This window comes from Mesocricetus auratus, unplaced genomic scaffold (assembly GCF_017639785.1).
Source record: "Mesocricetus auratus isolate SY011 unplaced genomic scaffold, BCM_Maur_2.0 Super-Scaffold_100003, whole genome shotgun sequence".
In the NCBI taxonomy this organism is placed as follows: Eukaryota; Metazoa; Chordata; class Mammalia; order Rodentia; family Cricetidae; genus Mesocricetus; species Mesocricetus auratus.
Window position 1 is genome coordinate 102,064,443 of NW_024429188.1, and position 20,988 is coordinate 102,085,430.

A 20,988-nucleotide genomic window follows, 5' to 3' on the forward strand; every position below is an offset into this window, starting at 1 on the left:
AGGCAAAGACACCCCAGGCAGCCCCATGAAAGGATGCTGAGCAGGCTCTCTCATTTGCAACATTATTACAGCTTCCGAAGTTTGGAAGCTGAAAAGCAAATTGCATCTCTTCAACAATGAAAGCTGAAGGAAGCGCTGGGCCTGCGTTATTGTCACTTGTCATGTAGTGTGCTAAGCACTGGCAATCCAGAAGTGAGTGAATGCACTGGGCAGATGTTTCCATTCTCATGTGGGAGGGCCATGTGGGCAGGCCCACAACAATACAAACTGATACACCAGTCGTTATGGAGAAGTGCTGTAGAGGGAAAGCGGGTTAGCACAGCATGGATAGAATGGGCATGCTCACTGGCTACTGGTAAGCAAGATTCCCTTATCTCCTCAGCTACTGTGTTTCTTTGTGTGTGAAGGGGAGTGGATTTGAAGGGAAGGCCACTGACACTTGCAGCCGCTGTCCTCATTCTGAAAAGGACACATTCAGCCCCTACATCCCTGGCTCCCAGACGGCGACTCTGAAACTCTAGGTTGACCCATATAAGAGATCTGTTTCTTCTCTCAGCACACAGCACAACTCCAGGTGCAGGTTGACACCCAGAAGCAAAGCCAAGGTAAGCTTTTTGGAGATAGGAGCACAGAAATGATCTCTCAGGCCCCTGGGCAGAATGGGGCCCACCTTCCTCCCTCTCGCAGGCTTGGCAGCATGTGTCATTGCAAAGATGGTATGTGTCCTCGCTGAGGAGCAGTTAGAATAAACGAGGAAACCTTTCAACTGATGAAGGCACAAGACCTTTAGATGGACTCAACCCAGGCCTGCACCTAAGAAGGAAGGGCACCACACACTCAGTGGTCATTGAAGATAGTGGCTCTGAGTTCCTAGTCTTGTGCCGATGAAAATGAAAGCGGAACACTCTTGTGGAAGCAGACATTATTAAGAATTATTTAAGAAGAAAAAAATGGGAAGTTAGATAAACTGCTGGGAGTGGGAAGGGTTTTCTGGAGAGGACAAGTCAATGAGCTCCTCTGTCTAGGGATTTTTATAGGATCATGGCAGAAACTGGACAATGGTTGAAGTAATCTCTAATAATTGGTTAATTCTCTGGGCTATCATAGACCAAGCCAATGGAGGGTTCATATGCTCTGAACATATCATCATGGCCCACTTTCTGTTCCCGTATGCCCACCTAGTTAGGGGTAGTTGATGTCTTTCTCTCTGACCATCACTGACCCTAACTTTGTTAATTATTGGCTTTGACTGTCACTGATGCATCCTTCCAAATTGGAGATTTCTTGTTTTATGCTATGTTCTCTTTGTTCCCACATTTACATTACCAGCACTAGCTTTATCACAGAAGAAAGTTAACTCTATCATGGCCACCAAGACGCAGCTGTGGTCCTTCTCGGTTACATCATATTTGGCTATTTGCCTGTGGGAGTCTGAGATGTCCTCTTAAGCAGACACTTCTTAGAAATCATCCTGGTACTATCTAGAAAATCCTCAAAGAACATAAGGGACTATTGTCTATTGTCTTTTCTTATATTCCTGCTCACGCGCGTGCGTGCGCGCGCGCGCGCGCGCACACACACACACACACACACACACACACACACACACACACACAGCAAATATCTCCCTGAAAAGCAGAGAGAGGACTGAGGAAGTTGAAGTCAGGCCTTCCTGGATGATGGGGTGTTGTAAGGGTCTTTAGTAGGCTTCAGTGTGAGACCTTTACCCCATAATTTAGAGTTGGTCAGTTTGAGCAAAGAAGAGGATGCTGATAAGTCCACAGCTTTGGGAAAATGTGTCCTGGTCCAGCCTGGGAGGGTCTGCTGGCAGAAGAAGATGCTTCCAAGGCCTTTGTTTTAAGCTTCCAAGCCTTTGTCACAGTAAGGAGGGTAAAGAAGAAATGAGCAATTTGCTGACTTTCTTATCTACCTGTGGCCCCTTTCCCTACCTGTCTCCTATGAGAGCGATGCTGGTTCCACACTCCTTACTTCCAGTGTAGTCTCTTATAATTAACTGTATCAGAAGCTGGGTGGTGGTGGGACACACAGTGAATCCCAGCACCAGGAACGCAGAGGCAGGTGAATCTCTGAGTTCAAGACCAGCCTGGACTACAGAGAATTCCAGGATGGCCCGGGCCACACAAAGAAACCCTGACTCTGGGGAGAGAAAGGAAGAAGCAAGAATATAAGAAAAGACAATAGACAATAGTCCCTTATGTTCTTTGAGGATTTTCTGGGGTAAGGGAGTAAACTGGCTTTCTGTCATTGACCGAAAGCCCTGTCCTTCCTTTTATCTCTTTAGCTTGCTTATCTTGGAGCCAAGTGTGAGCCTTCTTATTCATTGTGGTGATTTGAACAACATGGCCCGTATGGGCTTGTATATGTGAATGTTTGCTTCCCAGGTGGTGGACTGTTTAGTGGATGGTCTTGTCAGAGGAGGTGTATCGTCAGGTGGTGGGCTTTGAGGTTTCAAAAACCCATATCAGGCCCAGTGTCTCACTTCGGATATCAAGACTAAAGTCTCAGCTACTGCTCCAGCACCATGCCTGCCTGCTGCCGCCACTCTCCCCACCATGATGGTCATGAAGGAACTCGGAAACTATAAGCAAGCCCTCAGTTAAGTGCTTTCTTCAATAAGGTGCCTTGGTCAAGGTGTCTCCTCACGGCAATAGAACAGTAACTAAGACACCCATCTTCCTCAGCGTTCCAGGCCATGCTGTGTTATCCCATAATCCTCATGTAACTGCAGCCTCTGTCATGTCAACATTGATGAGCAACTTGGACTTCTTACCAGGAGCTCTTTTCCCTCATCTATTGAGAGATAGCTCCTCATTCACAAAATAGACTCCACCATGCAGCTCCTGTCATCACTCTTCCTTGAATTTCTAAGCATCCCAAACACAAGGTGGGGCTAACTACACCTTTGAGAGAGTACCTCTGACATGAATTATGGTTAGTACCACATGGGTTATCAAAGACTGCCATTGGGTCTGGGAGAATCCATTAAGATGGTAATGACTTTTCATGTTAGCATATTTCTCTCAATTGCTGTTGAAGGGTCTCATGTTAGGGATCAAGGGGACACTGAGATGGATTTTGGGACGTAAAAGAAGTTTATGAAAAGAGGCATTTCCTAGACATGGAGTCATATACATTTAATCCCAGCACTTGAGAGGCAGAGACATGTGGATTTCTGTGAGATCCAGGCCAGTCTGGTCTACAGAGTGAGTTCCAGACCAGCCTGGCATACATTTTGAGGCCCTGTCTCAAAAATAAGAGTTACTGATGCCATGGATAGACAGATAACAGTGTGTCAGAGGCTTTTAAGAAAAGAGTCAGAACTCACAAAGCAGAAGTGGAAGTCTCTCCTAACATGAGCATAGGAATGCTTTCACAGCCTGAGTCTGCATTCAGACTCTCCTATTTTCAGGCAACAGGCAGAAAAGGGAGTGGGGAGCGGGATGTGTATCCACCAATACTTTCTTTCATGTAAACTAATTTTCCCAGATGAGAAATCCAGTCACCTAGAAGGATGTTAGGTAGAGATCCATAGACAATGCCCTCCCTGGCGTGCCTATTCATATCTGTGAGAGGAGGAGGAGGAGCCCTGTAGTAGCAGTCTTGCCTGGATTCTAACAGTAACAGTAAGGAAAGGAATTCTGGGAGGACTGATCACATGGCCTCAATCCAAGTCCACTAAGACACCAAGTACATTCACTTTCCTTCCCCTCATTTGAGACAGACCTTCTTCACACAAAAACGTGTAGTTGTAAGATCTGTGTGGGGGCTATTGAAAGTCGTGAGGCATCACTGGAACGAGACGTGAGACATAATTCTACAAGACACAGAAGATAAGGTCTTGTAGGCCAAGATGGACACAGCACAGCCTCTCCTGAGATGTGAGGGATCAGACAGCTGTTCGGAAATGACACACCCTGGCCACACTGCCATGTGTACTCTCTTCCTCTCAGCTCTTTCCACTCACATTGGCTTCTACACAACAGTTACGGGGAGAGTTACCAAGCCAGACATCAGAAGATGGTTCTAGGACACAGGAAGTTGTGTGTTAGCAGAGGCCCAGATTCACCTCTAATACCTTATGGCCAATGTCACGGTGTCTTAGGTGAGGAGGACCATCCAGGGGTGCCACCAAGTTTGCTCCATGGGACAGACAAAGAATTGTACATGCAGAGATCACTAAATCAACAGACTGGAGGGAGGTCACAGCCACTATCAGCAGGAAAGTGAAGTGACAGGTGAAGCTATCAAGGGCTGCAGATGTAGGGAATGTGAAAGCAGCAGCTGCCAGAAAGCAAAAGTGACAGCTGGAGATCGTGGGGGCCACAGACACGGGGGACAAGTGGCTGCTGCCCAAAAGTGAAAACTCCATTTGGAGAGCATGGGACCCCAGACCCAGAAGGTGAAAAAGCACCGGTCAGAGAGAGAAACAAGAAGAGAATAGGAAGATTTCATTAGGGCAGAAAACCAGCTCCCATCAGGAGGGTGGGAGGAGCCCCAGAGATGGGAATCTTCCTGCTGGCTCTGGGTCAGAATTCCTTCAGGCTCCCCAGGGCTCTTCCCTCTCCGGTTTTCCCCTTCTCCCTCACTGTATTGCCCTCTAGCCATCAGAAGTTAGTAACAGTTGCAACAGTTAACTGTTGCAAGGAGCAACCCTTAAAGGGGCTAGTCCCTGTTTTCTAAATGATTACTAGTTCTCCTGATCCTCCTCTATTCCCCTCTCTCAGAGAGCAGAGATTGGAGGCAGTGACTATTCTGGCTACTTCCTGATGAGAAGGGAAAGTGTTTTAAGGTTTCAGCCAGAAAGGAGGACTCTTAGGTGATGGTCTTTAGGACTAATATAGAGGACTGTGACAGAACTCAGATGTCTGCATAGACCCAGGGTACAGGGCAGTCATTTTGACTTTGCAGATGTACCCATGGATATGCTATGGCCATGAGATGGATATTCTGGGTGACTGTACCTAATCCTGTGACTTTGCCGACTGGAAACTTAATTGCCTCATTCAGTTGGGGAAACATGGGCAGCTGGAACACAGGATTTTATATTATAGTTATGAGAAGCTATTTTCAATAGTGGAGATGTTCTGTAAGTGTCAAAAGTACGCTTATATTTTCTCTCCATGTTCAGGAGGATGGGACATTACCTAATGAACAAACAGCTCACATTTTACTTGAATTAAGATATCTAGCAGAAACGTATTGGGCCAGGGTGGACACTCTCTACCAAGCTAGAGGTGGAGATATATTCTTGGGAAATCTATTTTGTGTTCCTTGCATATTCCTCCAACTCTGTTTTTTCCTTCCTTAAAACGGTCCTGCCTTCTACACCCCCGCCAAAAAATGATAAGCTGACTTTATGTTTTATGCCAGATAGGGAATCCTCTTCTATATGAAGTGGCCTAGTCTAGTTGCTCTGCAATCTCTAGGCCTGCATTTATTCCCTCTAGTAAGTCCCCTATTATGAGAAAAGGCTAAAATGTATGGGATCATGGAGGGGGATGCACTTCATCGTTGTTTTTCTGGGCCTCGTCTGGGATAGCCACCGGAGAAACTGGGTATATTGAAAGACTATGGCCAGAGTATGGTTAGAGTAAAAGTGATAGATCAAGAACCTGGAAATATCTTATTGAAATGTAAGTGTAGTAGCTATGTCTCCATGGAAAGCAAAAATCTGGGTGTGTCGTAGAGTCTCCCAGAGTCATCCGCCCCATCAAGTGAAATTTGTTCCAGAATTCTTCTGGATTCACTGTATCTTGCTCAATCCAGCCTGCAAGGCAAGATTGATTTGAGGAGCTAGATGGGACCATCATGTCATTCCTAGAAGTTGAGTTTGTCTATTAGGAAATTCTGTATCTTACAGGTATGTGGCAGAAAGTTTTGGGGACAAGTGTTCTATAACACAATGAACTTCACATTACTGATTGGGTTCATGAACCCTGCACTTAGATATTCCTCCCTGGGAATAGACCTTACAATCTGCCAGCTGTTCCTGTCCAGGAGTCCTTATCATATTGGTGATAACACAAGCGGAAATATGACAATTTTGATTCCTAATGCAAACTATCAGAGAAGCATTGAAAGGGGTGTTCTTTTGGGAGTCCAAGTCAAGATAAGAAAAGGTCCCTGGAAAAGATTCCCCTTTGTACAGGTTCAAGGTGACCCTGTTCTATTCCACAGCAAGAGGTGCTCCCAAAGAATAAGAGGCAGAGTGCTGTGTCTTCCTATACTCCTTACCAGGAACTGGAGTGTATGTCCCAACATCACCTAAATCAGTGAAAGGGCCATGGATAGCCGTCTTGTCCACCCATCCCTGGGAGTCTGGCTCTAGAGTTCAGTAAGTACACTGGGTTCTGTAGCACTTCTTCTAAAAGAAATGGCATCACTAAGAAGAGTGTCTATATATGAAGGTAGTCCAGAGGAGAGCACTTATTCCTAGGGAGGACCCACATAGTGACAGTTGATTGGGCAAGGTCCCCTCAGGGGGAGCAACAGTAAATACTCCCTCTGACATAGACACTACTATGAGGAAGAAACCAGAATGGAAGAGGTATAGATTCAGAAGAGAATGGCTCATTTACAAACCATGCAGCTGCCCCTTGAACAGTACTTTGTGGTCCTCCAGTGGCTCCCAGGAGGTAAGAGTTAGCTTGTGGGACTATTGTCTGTATCTATCTTTGACAAGGGTTGCATCTTGACTCTGATATGATGAATCTAGGAATTGACACTAGCTACCTTGATGGCTGTAAGGGTAAATGTAAGGTAAGAACCCTCCCAGTTGGCATCCAGACAGGGTGTTCTCCTTGAAGGATTTGATCAAGAAGAGATCTCTAGAACATAATGTGGTAGGTCTTATCTCTATCCCATAAGGGGCTCCCTGCCTGAGCTCTGAGACTGTTTTTTGAATCCTGGCTAAATGAGTGATGTAGGATTATCTCAAGTCATGAAGTAGATCTCTCAAAGGAAAGACCCAGAAAAGCTTCGAAGAAGTTAGTCCCAATGGACCCAGGGTACTCTTCAATTATACCAAAGTTAATAACAATAACTTCACCTGAGGAATCTGGGCTTCCTGCACTGATTTAGTGTGATGTCTTTTGAGTAGTTCATTTTATTTGCTCTGTTTTTCTAGAAGACTGGAGATTCCAGTAGAGGTTAAATTGGCTTCTCAGGGCCCAGAAACCCCTCTAATGATTCCTGATTTGAAGTCTGTCCTATTGTCACTCTGTATGTGTCTAGGTATTCTAACCTGGGAACAATTTCATTTAAGAGCCTCTTAAGCACTTCATGTACTCTTTCTGTTTGGCAAGGGAAGGCTTTAACCCATCTGGTGAAAGTATCTAGCCATGCCAGTAGCAGATGGGCTTTAAATCGCCTCAGTAAGGAGGTAAAATTCATTTGTCAATCTTCCCCCGGATAGTTTTCACATCTCTGCATGCCAAGGGGAGGCAGGTGACTGCTTTGGGAGTTAGTCTTTTGACAGGCTTCACAACCTGAACTAGCTGGGCTGCAGTTTGAACCATTGGAAATGATGGGTCACCATTGTTGGTCATCTATATTTCCGTCAGGTTCTGCACAGGAAGAAATTATAAATCCCTCTAGCAAATGTACCATTTGGGAAGGGAAAACTCCATTTGATTAGTAAGAAGAATGTTTGTAAGGGAAGGGATATCAGGTTTAACCCAGTAGGTTTTGGGTTACCACTCCTTAGCTGCTGAATCTAGCTCTTGGCTGAGGTATCCTTCCAGCTGGGGTATCTATCAGTCCTAATATTTGCATTAAAATCCCTTATCTCAGTTATACAAAAGGAAAATTTGAGGTTCAGTGGGTAATCCCAAAATGGAGGCCCCAGTGGGTGCCTCTTTGAGTGGCTGGGGGGTTAGGGCTGGAGTGGGGGAGGGGTGTTCCGGAGTCTCCTTAGAAGTTGGTAGAAGGGAACTCAGATCCTGCAGAAGCTCATCACTCCAAGGAAAGCCCTCGGTTGCTTAATAGTCTAAGGGAGAAGACAGGATAGAATAGGCTGGACTTTCTTTTTCCAAACGCAGACTTCATTTTTCTCTCTCTAATATTTCCCAGTATGTAACTCAAAACTGGCATAGTTGGACCTTTTCTTGAGAGATCTTACAAACTTCTTTTGGATCTCTTATCTTTATGTTCTTTTTATATTTTGTTTTCTCCCTGAGAAATGAGTAGGGACTGAGAGATGCTGTCAGGTTTGTTTCCTTTTTATCCTGGGACTTTTCATGATTTTCGTCCCCTTTGTTTTGGTTTTTAAATGGTTTTCGATTCATTTATTTCATTTTGATGTGTTTCAATGCATGTCTGTGCACCATGCGCATGCCTTGTGCCTCAAAAGAGGGCATAGAATTCCCTGGAAACTGGATTTATGGATGGTTGTGAGACACCATGGTATGGGTATAGAGAACTGAACCCGGGCACTCTGCAAGAACAAGTGAACACTGAACCATCTCTCCAGCCCCATTTTTGCCATTTGTTTTAAAGGTTTACAGTCCAGAGAATGATCTACCCTAGCCATACTCTTGGTTGTGAATCAATGAGAGTAGCTAATAGAGAAAATTGGCAGATACATCCTAAAACCTATGTTTACAACCTTCCACAGAAACCAAGAATAATTCTAATAAAACTACTCTGCTACATTTACTGTTTTAAAGACTTCTAAGGAGAAAGTCCTGTCTCTCTTTTCTAAGGGGTAGTATCCCATCATCTGTTTTTACTATAAATGTCTTTGTCATGAGACAATAACAACTTCAACTAGAAATAACTTACCCCTTAGCTACCATCATGGGTAACCTACACACCTTTATTTTTGAGTGTTTGTTGTCCTCTTTCCTTGTCACAGAGTCAGAGGGTCAGCCTGACCTAGGACAGAGTTTGGAGAACATTTTGACATAAACATGCTTGCATCTGTAGTGGGAATACTCTTGTCCCCAGAGTCAGCTTCTTGGTGAGCTTAAACAATGCATGATAATCCACCAATATCTATGCACCAGCTGCATCTGCTTCTCTATGAAATTGAACTCAGCTTTCCGGATGTGGTGACGCACGCCTTTAATCTTAGTACTCAGGAGGCAGAGGAAGGCAGATCTGTGAGTTCGAGGCCATCATGATCTACTCTTCCACTCTGAACAGGGAACTTGCTGTCAAATCCAGTGACAACTGGTTGGAACCAAACCACCTGTCTTCCTTACAACCAGCCTAGAGTTGTCCAAATGGACCCTACCTGTTGGATCATGCATTAGAAGAGGGGCTGACAAGAGGCAGAAGGCATTTTCTTCCTTTACAGGACTATAAAAGCAGAGCATTTGATTGTAAAGGGTCACCCTCCAATTTCCTTCTACTTCATAGGGCTGTGTGTACGGCAATCTACACCAGTGACCAAGCAGGATTAGGTTAACAGAGATGTCTGTCCCTGCCAGTGTCTAACTCGAGATCCTACCTGTCTAGTTTTGTTATGACCGGATGCTTAAAACCCTTTTTCTACAGCTAGTGTTTGTGTGTGTGTGTGTGTGTGTGTGTGTGTGTGTGTGTGTGTGTTAGGAGGGGGTCTCAGAGGCTCTGGTTGAGCCCCTTAGGGAGCTCAGGATATGACCACAGGAGAGGGACCACCATGTTCCCACACCTTATGAGGAGAAACAGAAACAGTCCACAGGAACCAAATTCTAGAGTATAGCATTCCCTCGTGTTATCATGCTTAATGTGTTGCATAGGACCCTGCATTTTTAAAGATAAAAATAGTGTGAATAGTGAAAAGATAGTGTCCCGAGAGATTGGGGATTTAGCTCAGTGGTAGAGCACTTGCCCGGCAAGTGAAAGGCACTGGGTAAGGCCTCAGCTCCAGAAAAAGAAAAAGAAAAAAGAAAAAAGAAAGTGTCCTGAATATATACTGTTCTTGGTGTCCTTGACCATACAGGAGCATGGATAAATAAACCCACATGCTAATCAGCACAAATCCATTATCAAAAGAGGTAGTCTCTGCCTCCTGCAAATGTTAAAAGTGTGAACAAAAATTGTTTTATCCAGAACCAAGCAAGATAATGACATGTGCCAAACCTGCCACAAAAAAAAAAAAAAAACAGGGAAAGTGTATAACCCAGAGGCCCTGGTCATGGCTACATATATTGATGGCTTTATGTGACCATTTCTCAGTGGTAATAAAACCCTGATTTAAATGCACTTGTAGGTAAATTCACATTCACCCTACTGAGGAGGTCTGGCGACTAGAAAGCTTCATGGAAAGGTGTAAGAAGGTATGGGTAAAGGGTGGGGGGCCCTTTGATGTTTAATATTCAATGAATGTGCCAGTCGTATACATAAGTAAGTGGATATTTATTTAGGAAATAAGTGGATTTCCTCCAAGATGAGTTGAGTGTATTTTAGCCTGCGAGGAGTCCCAGATGAGTAGAAATGGAATGTGATCTATGATAAAGACTCATTTGACTTGGAAAAGACAGTAAAGAAATGCATCTGTATCCAGAGGGATATTCAAAATTAATTGCTGTGGTAGTTACTCTTGGGTGTCAACTTGATACACTTGGGAAAAGGGAAACTCAACTGAGAAATCACTCTATTGAATTGGTCTGTGGGCATGTCTGTTGGCATTTGTTTGACTGCTGATTGCTGTAGGAGGGCTCAGCCCACTGTGGGTGGTGTCATGCCTGGGCAGGTGGGCCTGGGCTGCAGAAGAAAAGTAAGCAGTTGAATGTGAACCTGGGAGCAGGAACATAAACAGCAGCCCTACTTGGTTAATGTAATGAAACAACAGTTCCTTCTCAAGCTGTTGTTGCTCATGATGCTTATCACAGCAGCAGACAGAAAAACGGGGTAGAATTTGCTTTCAAGAAGTGGCCTCTGCTGTGCTGAATGTAACCATGTTGTTTGCAGGAGGGTTGTGGAAGCATTTGGGGCTTTGAGTTGGTAACGCCATTAAGTGCTCAGATTTAATGGGGTGTTCTTTGGGAACTCAGAAGGTGAGATTCTCTACTTCTCTGGCTCAACCACCTGCCTACAAATCACACTGTGTGTGCTGCTGATGGTATGCCAGAGAAGTGGAGCTTCCCAAGCCTTTTGGAGCCAGATGATCATAAGTGAGTACCAGGTGTTGGAACCAAGTTGTTTACACTGTTGGTTTTGTTTTGCTCCTATCTGATTGTAACTGTGCTCTAGTTCTTATTTGAAATAAAAAGTATGTATCTTATTTTTCTTTAATAGGGGCCCACAGTTAAAGAGACTTTGAACAAAATATATAACTTATTTTTATTTTACAGGAACCCATAGTTAAGAGGTTTTGGATTTTTTGTATTTATTTTTTGTATATTCTTACATCCCAACCACAGTACCCATCCCTCCTCTCCTCTTACTCCCTCCCTCGACGCTTCCCACTCCAATCCATTCCTCTTCCTCCCATGGATATTAACCAGCCATGGCATATCAAGTAGCAGTGAAACTAGGCACTTCCTCTTCCATTAAGGCTGGATAAGGCATCCTGCCAGGAGGAAGGGTTCCTAAAGCATGCAACAGAGCCCCTGCTTCCATTATTAGGAGCCCCACAAGACGACCAAGCTACAGCAGTAACGCCTATGCAGAGGGCCTAGCTCAGACCCATGCAGGTTCCCAGGATGTTGGTTCAGAGACTGGATTTTTTTGTGACAGGGTTTCTCTGTGTAACAGTCCTGGCTGTCCTGGAACTCACTTTGTAGGCCAGGCTGACCTTACATTCAGAGATCCACCTGTCTCTGCCTCCTGAGTGCTGGGATTAAAAGCGTGTGCCACCACTGCCTGGCTGAGAGACTCGCTATTTTTAAAGAGGGACATTGAACTTTAAAAGCATTAAAAATTGTAAAGACTGTGGACCCTTTAAAAATTGGACTGTTCCTTATATTGTACATGTTAAGAGTAGATAAGGCATCCTGTTAGGAGAAAGGGTCCCTAAAGCAGGCAACAGAGTCAGAGACAGCCCCTGCTCCCACAGTTAGGAGTCCCGCAAGAAGACCAAGACCAAGTCCCAAGCAGGACAAGAAATGAAAGGTTGTCATTTAACAGTGATGTGGCTTTGTGTCAAGTTGAGTGGCAGGAGACTTGTGGTGGCTAATCTTGGTTGTCAACTTGATACACTTGTGAAGAGAGAACTCAGCTGAGGGAGGCATGTCTGGGGAACATTTTCTTGATTGCTTGATTCAAGAAAGCCCAGCCAACTATGGGTACTGCCATCTCTAGACAGGAGTCCTAGGCTGTATGAGGATAGTAGCTGAATGTGAACCTGAAAACAAGGCAGTAAGCAGCAGAAACCTCCTTTGTTTCTGGTTCAAGCTCCCACCCTGAGGTCTAAAATGCTGCATCCTTGTACAGTTCATCATCTGCAGTAGAGTAGAGGAGGAACAGCATTTGGAGAGTTTGGGATGCTCACATTCCTCTTTCTTGTGCTGCACAGGACATTTCCTAGAAACGCAATGTACCTCTCCATACTTTGATTTGGTCTGAATCATGGTAATCTGCTGAGTAGCTATTTGGACCTTTCCTAAATTGTACTTTCTTCCGTAGGTATGTACATAATATTTCTGGTGGATCAGCCATAGTCTTGGGAATGGCTGCAAATACCACTTGCAGATCATTAGACAGCTATCTGAGGTTTGTGGGTGCAGTCATCAAAGTTCGTTTGCCTCCTCAGCATGGAGCAAAAAAGAAAGAGACGAAAAACCCTTCCCTTTCTGAACCTCCATTTTCTAACCTTCATCTAAAAATGGCTACATCTCTACCTTTTTCCCTTCCAGCATTTAGAAAAATTAAATGAAGTCAGAAATGCCCCCCCGGATGGTAAACCATTAAGTGTTTCAACCAGGCAATTATTTTAAGGTGCTCTGCAGGCAACCAGGGCGACAATGGGAGATAGAGTTAACTGATGCACATGTTGCTTCTTCCTCAAGCAGCTGATGTAGAGGTGTGATTCCTTTAGCGAAGAGACTGGGTTTCTAGGGTTGAAAGGTGGACCCAAGCGATCCTAGAAAGTGAGAGCCTATACACAACCATTGAGATATGTCCTTTGCTTCTTTATGCCCCCGCCATCAGCCCTGTCCAAGCACTGCTGACTTTGGACTACATGCCTGAGTGGACTCCCTAAGGGGCTCCTGGGCTCCATGCAGTTCTCCATCATTTCCTTCTGCTTTGGCAGCCAGATGGGGCATGTTAAGATACAAACCAGATGCTTATATCACTCCAAAGTCTTTACTTAAAATTGTTTCATTATTTATGTGTGTGCTTGCATGACTGTGTGTAGATAACTTTAGTCCAGAAGAGAACATCCTCTTAAGTGGGAGTTATAGGCTGTTATGAGCTATCTGTCATGGGTGCTGGAAACTAAATTCAGGTCCTCTGCAAGAGCAAGAACCCCTCTTAACTGCTGACCCATCGCTCCAACCTCCAACCTCCTTATTCTATTTCAAACCAAATGCGAACTCTCCAGTCAGCCTGCCAGACTGTGTGGCCAGGGACCTGCCTGTTTCACTTAATGCATCACCCAATTCAATCCCCACTTTGCTATCACCACTGTCACCATTCTGATGCTTCTGTTTCTGGAAACTATGCCTATAAATCCGAGGGACTTTGTACCTGCAGCTTCCTACAAGATGCCTTCTCCTCCCAGTCCTTCCCCCTCCTCTGTGGTTCCTAAAGTGAGGACCCTTGAACTGCAGCATTAACACCACTAAACTTCCAGATCTCGTGTATCACAACCTTTCGGGTATGATCTGGCCATCTCTTAGAGGAAACATCCAGGGTATAGTCCTGGTTTTCGTCCTACAGGCATTCTGGGTGTAAGTCAAGGCTAGCTGAAAGGAACAGAATTTATATTGTTGCAACAAGATATCCTTTAGCAATGGCAGTGGGGTGTTGGCTGGCTACATTCCAAAGCTTTCTCACGCTGTGGCTAGGAGGAATCTAAGGGGGGTTGTTTTCTTCACAGTCTCCCAAAGGGTTCTCCTGGGAATACACTCCAGCTGCACACAAGGTAACAAAGTGGATTTCATTGGCTAGGTCCAAGATCCCCTGCATTTCATGCTTGCCCTCAGCAGATTCAACAGCTGCTCTGATTCCAAATCCCCCTTACTCTGCAATGTTACTAAACACCTTTGCAAGAATGAGTGGCCAGAGATCACATGTCTGTAGCCATTGGGTTGTACCTAGCTGGGACAGGTGAAATGAAACAAAGCCATGTCAAGCTCAAGGAGAGAAAAAGCAGGTTCCGTTTTAATGGCTCCATTAGGGGAATGATTTGTTGATCCATGTCATCTTACTAGTTTTCTTGCCATTCCCAGGAAACACAGCTGGGTAGGACATGTGGTATTTTGGTGAAGGCCAACTCCAGCCAGGTGTTGTTTGTGTCAGTGACCACAGCCATTCTGTCAGGTGTATATCTCTCCTGTGCCTACCAAGTTTTCTACCAAGGAAAACACTAAGCATGGTCTGAGAGGTCAGATTGACCTTCAGGTATTGATCTGCCTTCCTCTTCAGCCTTGGGATGTCTGTGCTGGGGCTGATGGCAGAGCATCTTTTATCCATGATGACTCAGCTTCACGAAGGCTGTGGACAAGACAACTCAATAGAGAATGCCTGTCAGTGGTGCTGGAATCCAGTTATCTAGAGAAGATACTCCATATGTCCCTTCTGAACACGCCTGTCCTAAGTAATTTTGTACGCTCAGTCTTAGGACACACAGTTCTAATCCTATAATTTGATGTCATAACTGAATCAAAGTGCAAACTGCTTGAGCCAACATTTACACTAATTGAGTTCTAAAACATTGAAATTTGGGGCTGGGGAGATGGCTAAGTGGATAAGCATGTTTGCTGCTATTGTAAAAGACCCCAGCTTGGTTCTCAGCACCTTCATCAAGTAGCTCACAACCACCTGTAATCCCAGTTCTAGGGGATCTGATGCTCTCAGCTCTGCTTGGGCACCTGCATGCGTGTGGTGCACATACACATGAATAAAAATAAATCTTTAAAACATTTGTATGCAAGAATACTTGCATCGATTGCTAATCCTAAACAGTGACTGCTGATAGCCAGTAAAATAAGCTCCACTCTGGGAAAATCCGTTTTGTGTCCCCTTCAAAATAATTTTAGGATATAGCCATCCAAAACTGCACACATTCAAAGTCCCATTCTGCTTTCCAACGAAGGATGCACTACATTTAGGTTAACTTATGGAATAATGGAATTTTCAAGTTAGTCCTCTTTTTCTAAAAGAAGTTTTAAGATATTATGTTAGTACACAAGCAGAAAGTCCATAAAAGTCTCACAAATATTTTCTTCTTGTTTTGTCAGTCATTTTTGCATGTGATTTATGGTTGTGATTGATATAAGAAGGTCTGTTTTTAATGTTTTCGAGACTGGGTTTCTCTGTAGACCAGGCTGGACTCGAACTCACAGAGATCCGCCTCCTTCTGCCTCCCGAGTGCTGGGATTAAAGGCATGCACCACCCATGCCTGACTGGTCTTGTATTTTTATATTCCAGCGAATCATACGCCTTTTAAATGCATTTATATTGTAAAAATAAAGCTCGCCTGGCCCACATTTCAGATGATTGCTTTGGTTTAGATGAAAGTAGTCCAAATAATCAAGGCAATTGACCACTCCTTTTGTTGTTAACAAAATTCCTTATACTACATTATTATTCCTCTCCAGTATGTTTCAGTACCTGAACAAAGCTGCCTGAGGAACTTTTAAAAAGACTTATTTCATGATTTATTTATGTGTAAGTATGCCTATGGGAAAGCATGTACACACATGCATGCAGGTGCCCATAAAGGTGTAGGTGTCAGATCCCCTGGTGCTAGAGTTGTAGACAGTGGTAAGCCACCTGACATGATGCTGAGAACCAAACCTGAGTCCTTTGGGAGAACAGCAAATATTTTTAACCACTGAAACATCTCTCCAGTCCCTGTCATGTGTAGTAGGGGGAAACACAAATGACTGAACTTCCCTACCTTTGAAGAAAGTGATTATGTGATACTTTGAATAAGAATGGCCCCCATAGGCTCATATATTTGAATGCTTGGTCGTCAGGGAGTGGAACTGTTTGAAAAAGGGTTGGGAGGTATGACCTTGTTGGAGGAACTATGGGCTTTGAGTTTTCAAAAGCCCATAGCAGCCCTAGTCTCTCTGTGTATCTCTTTGTCTCTCTCTGTCTTTGTCTCTCTCCCTCTCTGTGTGTATCTCTCTCTCTCTTTCTCTCTCTCTCTCTCTCTCTCTCTCTCTCTCTCTCTCTCTCTCTCTCTCTCTCTCTCTCTCTCTCTCTCTCTCTCTCTCTGTCTCTCTCCCCACCTGTAGATCAGGATGCAGCTCTCAGGTACTTCTCCAGCACCACTCATCCCACCGTGTTCCGTTGCCATGATGATAATGAACTAAATCTCTGAAACTGTAAGCAACCCCCAATTAGATGCTTTCTTTTGTAACAGTTGCATTGGTCATGGTGTCTTTTCACAGTAACAGAACAGAATAGAAGAGTGTTGGCTGAAGTCTGACTCAGTAGTTCCAGTGGCTTCTTGAACTTATTCTGTAGTTATTTCTCCAGTCCCAGAAGGTATAATTGGGATAGATATACTTAGAAGTAGTTAGAATTCTCAAATTGGTTCTATGACCTGTGGAGTGAGTGCTATTGTGGTTGGAAAAGCACCATTAAAGTTGCCTCTGCCAAAGAAAACAATGAATCAAAACCAGTATCACATCCCTGTAGGAACAGCAGAAATTAGAGTCACCATCAAGGACTTGAAAGACTCAGGGGTGGTGGTTCCCTTTAATTCTCCTATCTCCCTTTAGTATCTTCATCTATGCAGAAGACAGATGGTTTGTGGAGAATGATAGTTGACTATTGAAACCTCAGTCATGTAGTGACTCTGATTACAGCTGTTGTACCAGATGGAGTGTCCTTACTTGAGAAGATTAACACATTTCCTGGTAGATGGCATGCAGATATTCATCTAGCAAATGTCTTTCTCATGGTACCTGTCTATAAGGACCACCAGGGTTGGCAAATCCAGCAATATACCTTTACAGTTACACCTCAAGCATACATTTATTCTCCAGACCTATGGCATAACTTAGAAGGGATCTTGATCATCTGTGTCTTCCACAAGGTATCACACTAGTGCATTATATTGACAGCATGCTGATTGAAACAAGTGACCAGTAGGTAGCAATCATTTTGGACTCCTTGGTAACACATAAGTGCACCAAAGTATGAGAAATAACCCCCCCAAAAAATTCAAGGGCTTTCTACTTCAGTGAAATTGTCAGGAGTTCAGTGGTATGGAGTATGGGTAGACATAGATATAGACATGATTGTGTGTCACGTTGACAACAGGTGGACCTGTGATGGCTATTTCTTGGTTGTCAACTTGATTACATCTACAATTAACTAAAACCAAATGGCTGGGCACACTTGTGAGGGAATTTCTGTTAACTAAACCATTCAGTATAAAGACCCACTAATAATCCAGCTCTTTGAGGTGGGAAGCTACACCTTTAATCCAGATCTTTGGAGGTAGGAATATCTGCCTTTAATCTAGGCTACACCTCCTGCTGGCAGCCTATATAAAGAATGTGGGAAAGGAAGCTTGCTGTCTTTCTTTGCCAGCTTGCTCTTGCTCTTGACAGCAAGTTCATTCCTTCACTGGCATTAGAGTCAATTTCTTCAGGTTTCCAGCATGTACTAAAGACCAGATGAGACATCCAGCCTCATGGACTGAATAACGCCTAGATTCTTGGACCTTCTGTTGGTACTGTTGGTAGAAAACCACTGTTGATATTAGTAAGACCACAACCTGGAAGCCATTCCAATAAATCATATATATATATGTATATTTATACATTATATATAAAATTCTGTTTCTTTAGAGAACCCTGTTTAATTCAATGAATGTGACCTGGGTCCCTCTACTAGGCATCTATCTGTGTTTACACTTCCTCAGGATGTTGTTATTATTTTGTTTTTTGGTGGTTTTTTTGCATGGACTGAGTTGGGTATTCAGTGTGGGGCCAAAAAATTTTTTTCATTTTCTCCCGAAGGCAGCAATATCAAAAACAAAGTTCTGTCCTCACTATAAACCCTCTCATGGCATGCAAGAATTCAGCCCCACCAACAGACAATATTCACCTGGGTCAAGCATCAATGCTTACAGCTATAGTTGCTATAGATTACAGACATGGAAAACTCTACATTGTGGTAATTGTGACTATTCCTGGCAAATATTACGGCAACAGAACACCCCACTGATAAACTGTGTAATATAAAATATGCAAGAAATAGATGGCTAGGCACGTAAAAGTGCTTGCTTCCCCTGCAGAGGACAAGGGCTCTGTTCTTAGCACGCACTCTCTGAAGGCTCAAAAACTGGAACATCAGCTCTAGGGTATCTGATGCACTCTTCTGGCCTCTGTGGGCACTTGCAAACGTGCACACACACACACACACACACACACACACACACACACACACACACTTTTTTAAAGCAAGCTTGTCTGTATAGTGAGAAATAATTACATGGAACAAAGTTCCTAATTGGATCTGAAAGCCAAAATCATTGAGCATTGCTAAGGGACCTGCTATGGTGCCCCACGTTCTGCAAACTCCTCATTCACGAGGTTTAATGTGAAGATATTTTAAAAGACTAGGGAAAAGCTCTGATCCCAAGAGAACTGACTAGCCCATCCAGATAACAACCATGGAGAAAGTTAATGCTTGAGTAATGTCTGGTATCTGTAATGGCTCTTGCTTACCAGAGTCAGCCCTGGACCAGGAGAACTGACTAGTGGTTGGTTTGAGAGTTCTTAGTCCATTGTGCATCATCCTAACTCCCTGGAGAACTGGCCAATCAGGTTCTGAGACACAGAAGAAGAAAATTTTGTGATGGGGACCTTTGACTCTCAATCCTTGTGTCATCGGCCTGTTTCTCCCACAGGTGCTACAGCGGTCTGAGAGCTTTAACAAGCATCCTGACAAACAGGTAACATGGAAGGTTTTGTTCCACCATCAAGATCATCTGTGAATATGTCCTGACCTTGCTGGGTACTGGGGAGGGAGGGTCGTAGTTTGGTGTTTAAGCTGATAAAAGAAACACTCCTAGAAAGTGTCCAAGGTACGGGGGCCACGAACAGTCTGGACTATGCCTTCTTGTGTCAGTATCTAGGTTTCAGTGCTCAGGACACCTGGCATATATAGAGCTGTCTTTGATTGACCTTCCATTTTCCCCTAGATGTCAATCAAATGAGTCAGCAGAAATTCAGTCCCTTTCTTCCCGAGACTCTTGTACTGGTTTTTCTATAACTTTGTCCCTGACAGATGCAGAGAACATGGCAGGCGCTACCCTGCTTTTCTATTACTTGGAATAAAGCAAAATGTAGCAGTTTAGAATGTGGCATGAAGGTTCCATTTAGGCAAAGAAACAGGAATTGAAGGTTAGCAAGATGGCTCAAAGACTGGTGGCCTGAGTTCAATCTCTAGAACCCACATGGTGGTTGTCTCATGACCTCCACAGGTAGTCTGTGGCATACACTTATACACACACACACACACACACACACAGTCATTAAAAATGTTTTAATAGTATAGAACAGAGCTTCCAAAATAGATATGACAAGATAAAAGATATGATCATGTGAGATATGATAATGTGAAATATAAGATGGCCATTGCAAATCAAACCGTGTCTCAAAGCAACTTTATTTGACTACAGTGTATGAGAGACAGACAAAAAACAGGAAGGTGGCAGTAATAAAGAGGCCTCTGAGTTTACTGGATTATGTGACTTTATATTTTCAGGCTTTCTTGGTGTTCCCGAGGCCATTGGATAATACCAGTCATGGATAGAGAAAAGCCTGAAGCCAGTCCCAGCTCATCAGAATCAAACATGGAGCAGATCACACCCAGGGAGTTAAAAGGCAGAAAACCTTCCAATAATATCCTGATATATTTGATTGACAGGCAGCTGGGGAGGCCCAGAAATCATATGAATTTATTTGAATGGGTTTGTACCATAGCATAAGTACCTGCACAGAGTAGTCTTTGCCAAAATTAATGTTTATGTACGACTGTTTGTTTTAAAAAGAAGCAGAATCGCAAGACACTCTCATGCTTGATCCATTAAACTAAGCATCATTGCAACTGCTTTTGGTACATTGTGTGTTTCTTGACTTGGCTTTCTTGGGTTGCATGAGGCAGGATATTGTATCCATCTTGATATTCCTCTTGTGAGATCTCAGATACAAGGAGGATGGGGAGGTTGCATTGTGCATCATGTTTCTTCCACTACTAATCTGAAAAGTAATTGTGTATGCATAACTCTGCAGCACACAGCCATTCAATACCCAAAACTCTCCTCACTAGCCATTTTAGAGAGACATCCACTGTATCCCACTGTAAAAACCCAACCTGGTGGAAGGGCACTGGTGAGGGCCAAAGCAGAGCTAGGTTGGCATTTTAGAATACTCGCAATTTAGAGTTGATCGGTATTCCCAGAGAACTGTCATGATATTAACTGTGTCATGTTAAGCAAACCTATTCAGATCTCAATGCACGGGAAAAATTCCTTTGACCAAAGCACATAGAGCTCATAACCATGAGCACTGGTGCAATGACTCCTATTCAAAAAGCTCTAAACGAGTGTTCTAAACAAATCATACTCACTCTGAGAAATTCAGAATGGAAATTGTGTAAGAAATTGGGAATTAAGAAATGACAAGTCCCCATCCCTTAATGGCTCCAGGAGAGTACCCTTGCTGGCCACTATACTCGTAGATTGGGGCCTAGTCCAGTTATCATCAGAGAGGCTTCATCCAGCAACTGATGGGAACAGATACAGAGATCCACAACCAAATACTAGGTGGAGCTCGGGAAATCCTGCCAGAGATGAGGAGGAAAGACTATAAGAGCAAGAGGGGTCAAGGACACCACAAGAAAAT

At 43.8% G+C, this 20,988-nt stretch overlaps 1 protein-coding gene across 1 annotated transcript; it reads left to right on the forward strand.

The window, feature by feature from the left end:
• The first annotated feature begins 458 nt into the window (after nt 1-458).
• On the forward strand, nt 459-20,177 carry LOC121139871 (embryonic testis differentiation protein-like). The gene is made up of 3 exons (XM_040743895.1): nt 459-605; nt 18,990-19,034; nt 19,850-20,177. The coding sequence occupies exon 3, from the start codon at nt 19,890-19,892 to the stop codon at nt 20,070-20,072; it is 183 nt and encodes a 60-aa protein (XP_040599829.1). The 5' UTR covers nt 459-605; nt 18,990-19,034; nt 19,850-19,889; the 3' UTR covers nt 20,073-20,177.
• The last annotated feature ends 811 nt before the right edge of the window (nt 20,178-20,988 follow it).

What these genes read in the sequence shown, in the direction of transcription:
- LOC121139871 (XM_040743895.1), top strand. Translation starts at nt 19,890, where the DNA reads ATGGATAGAGAAAAGCCTGAAGCCAGTCCCAGCTCATCAGAATCAAAC.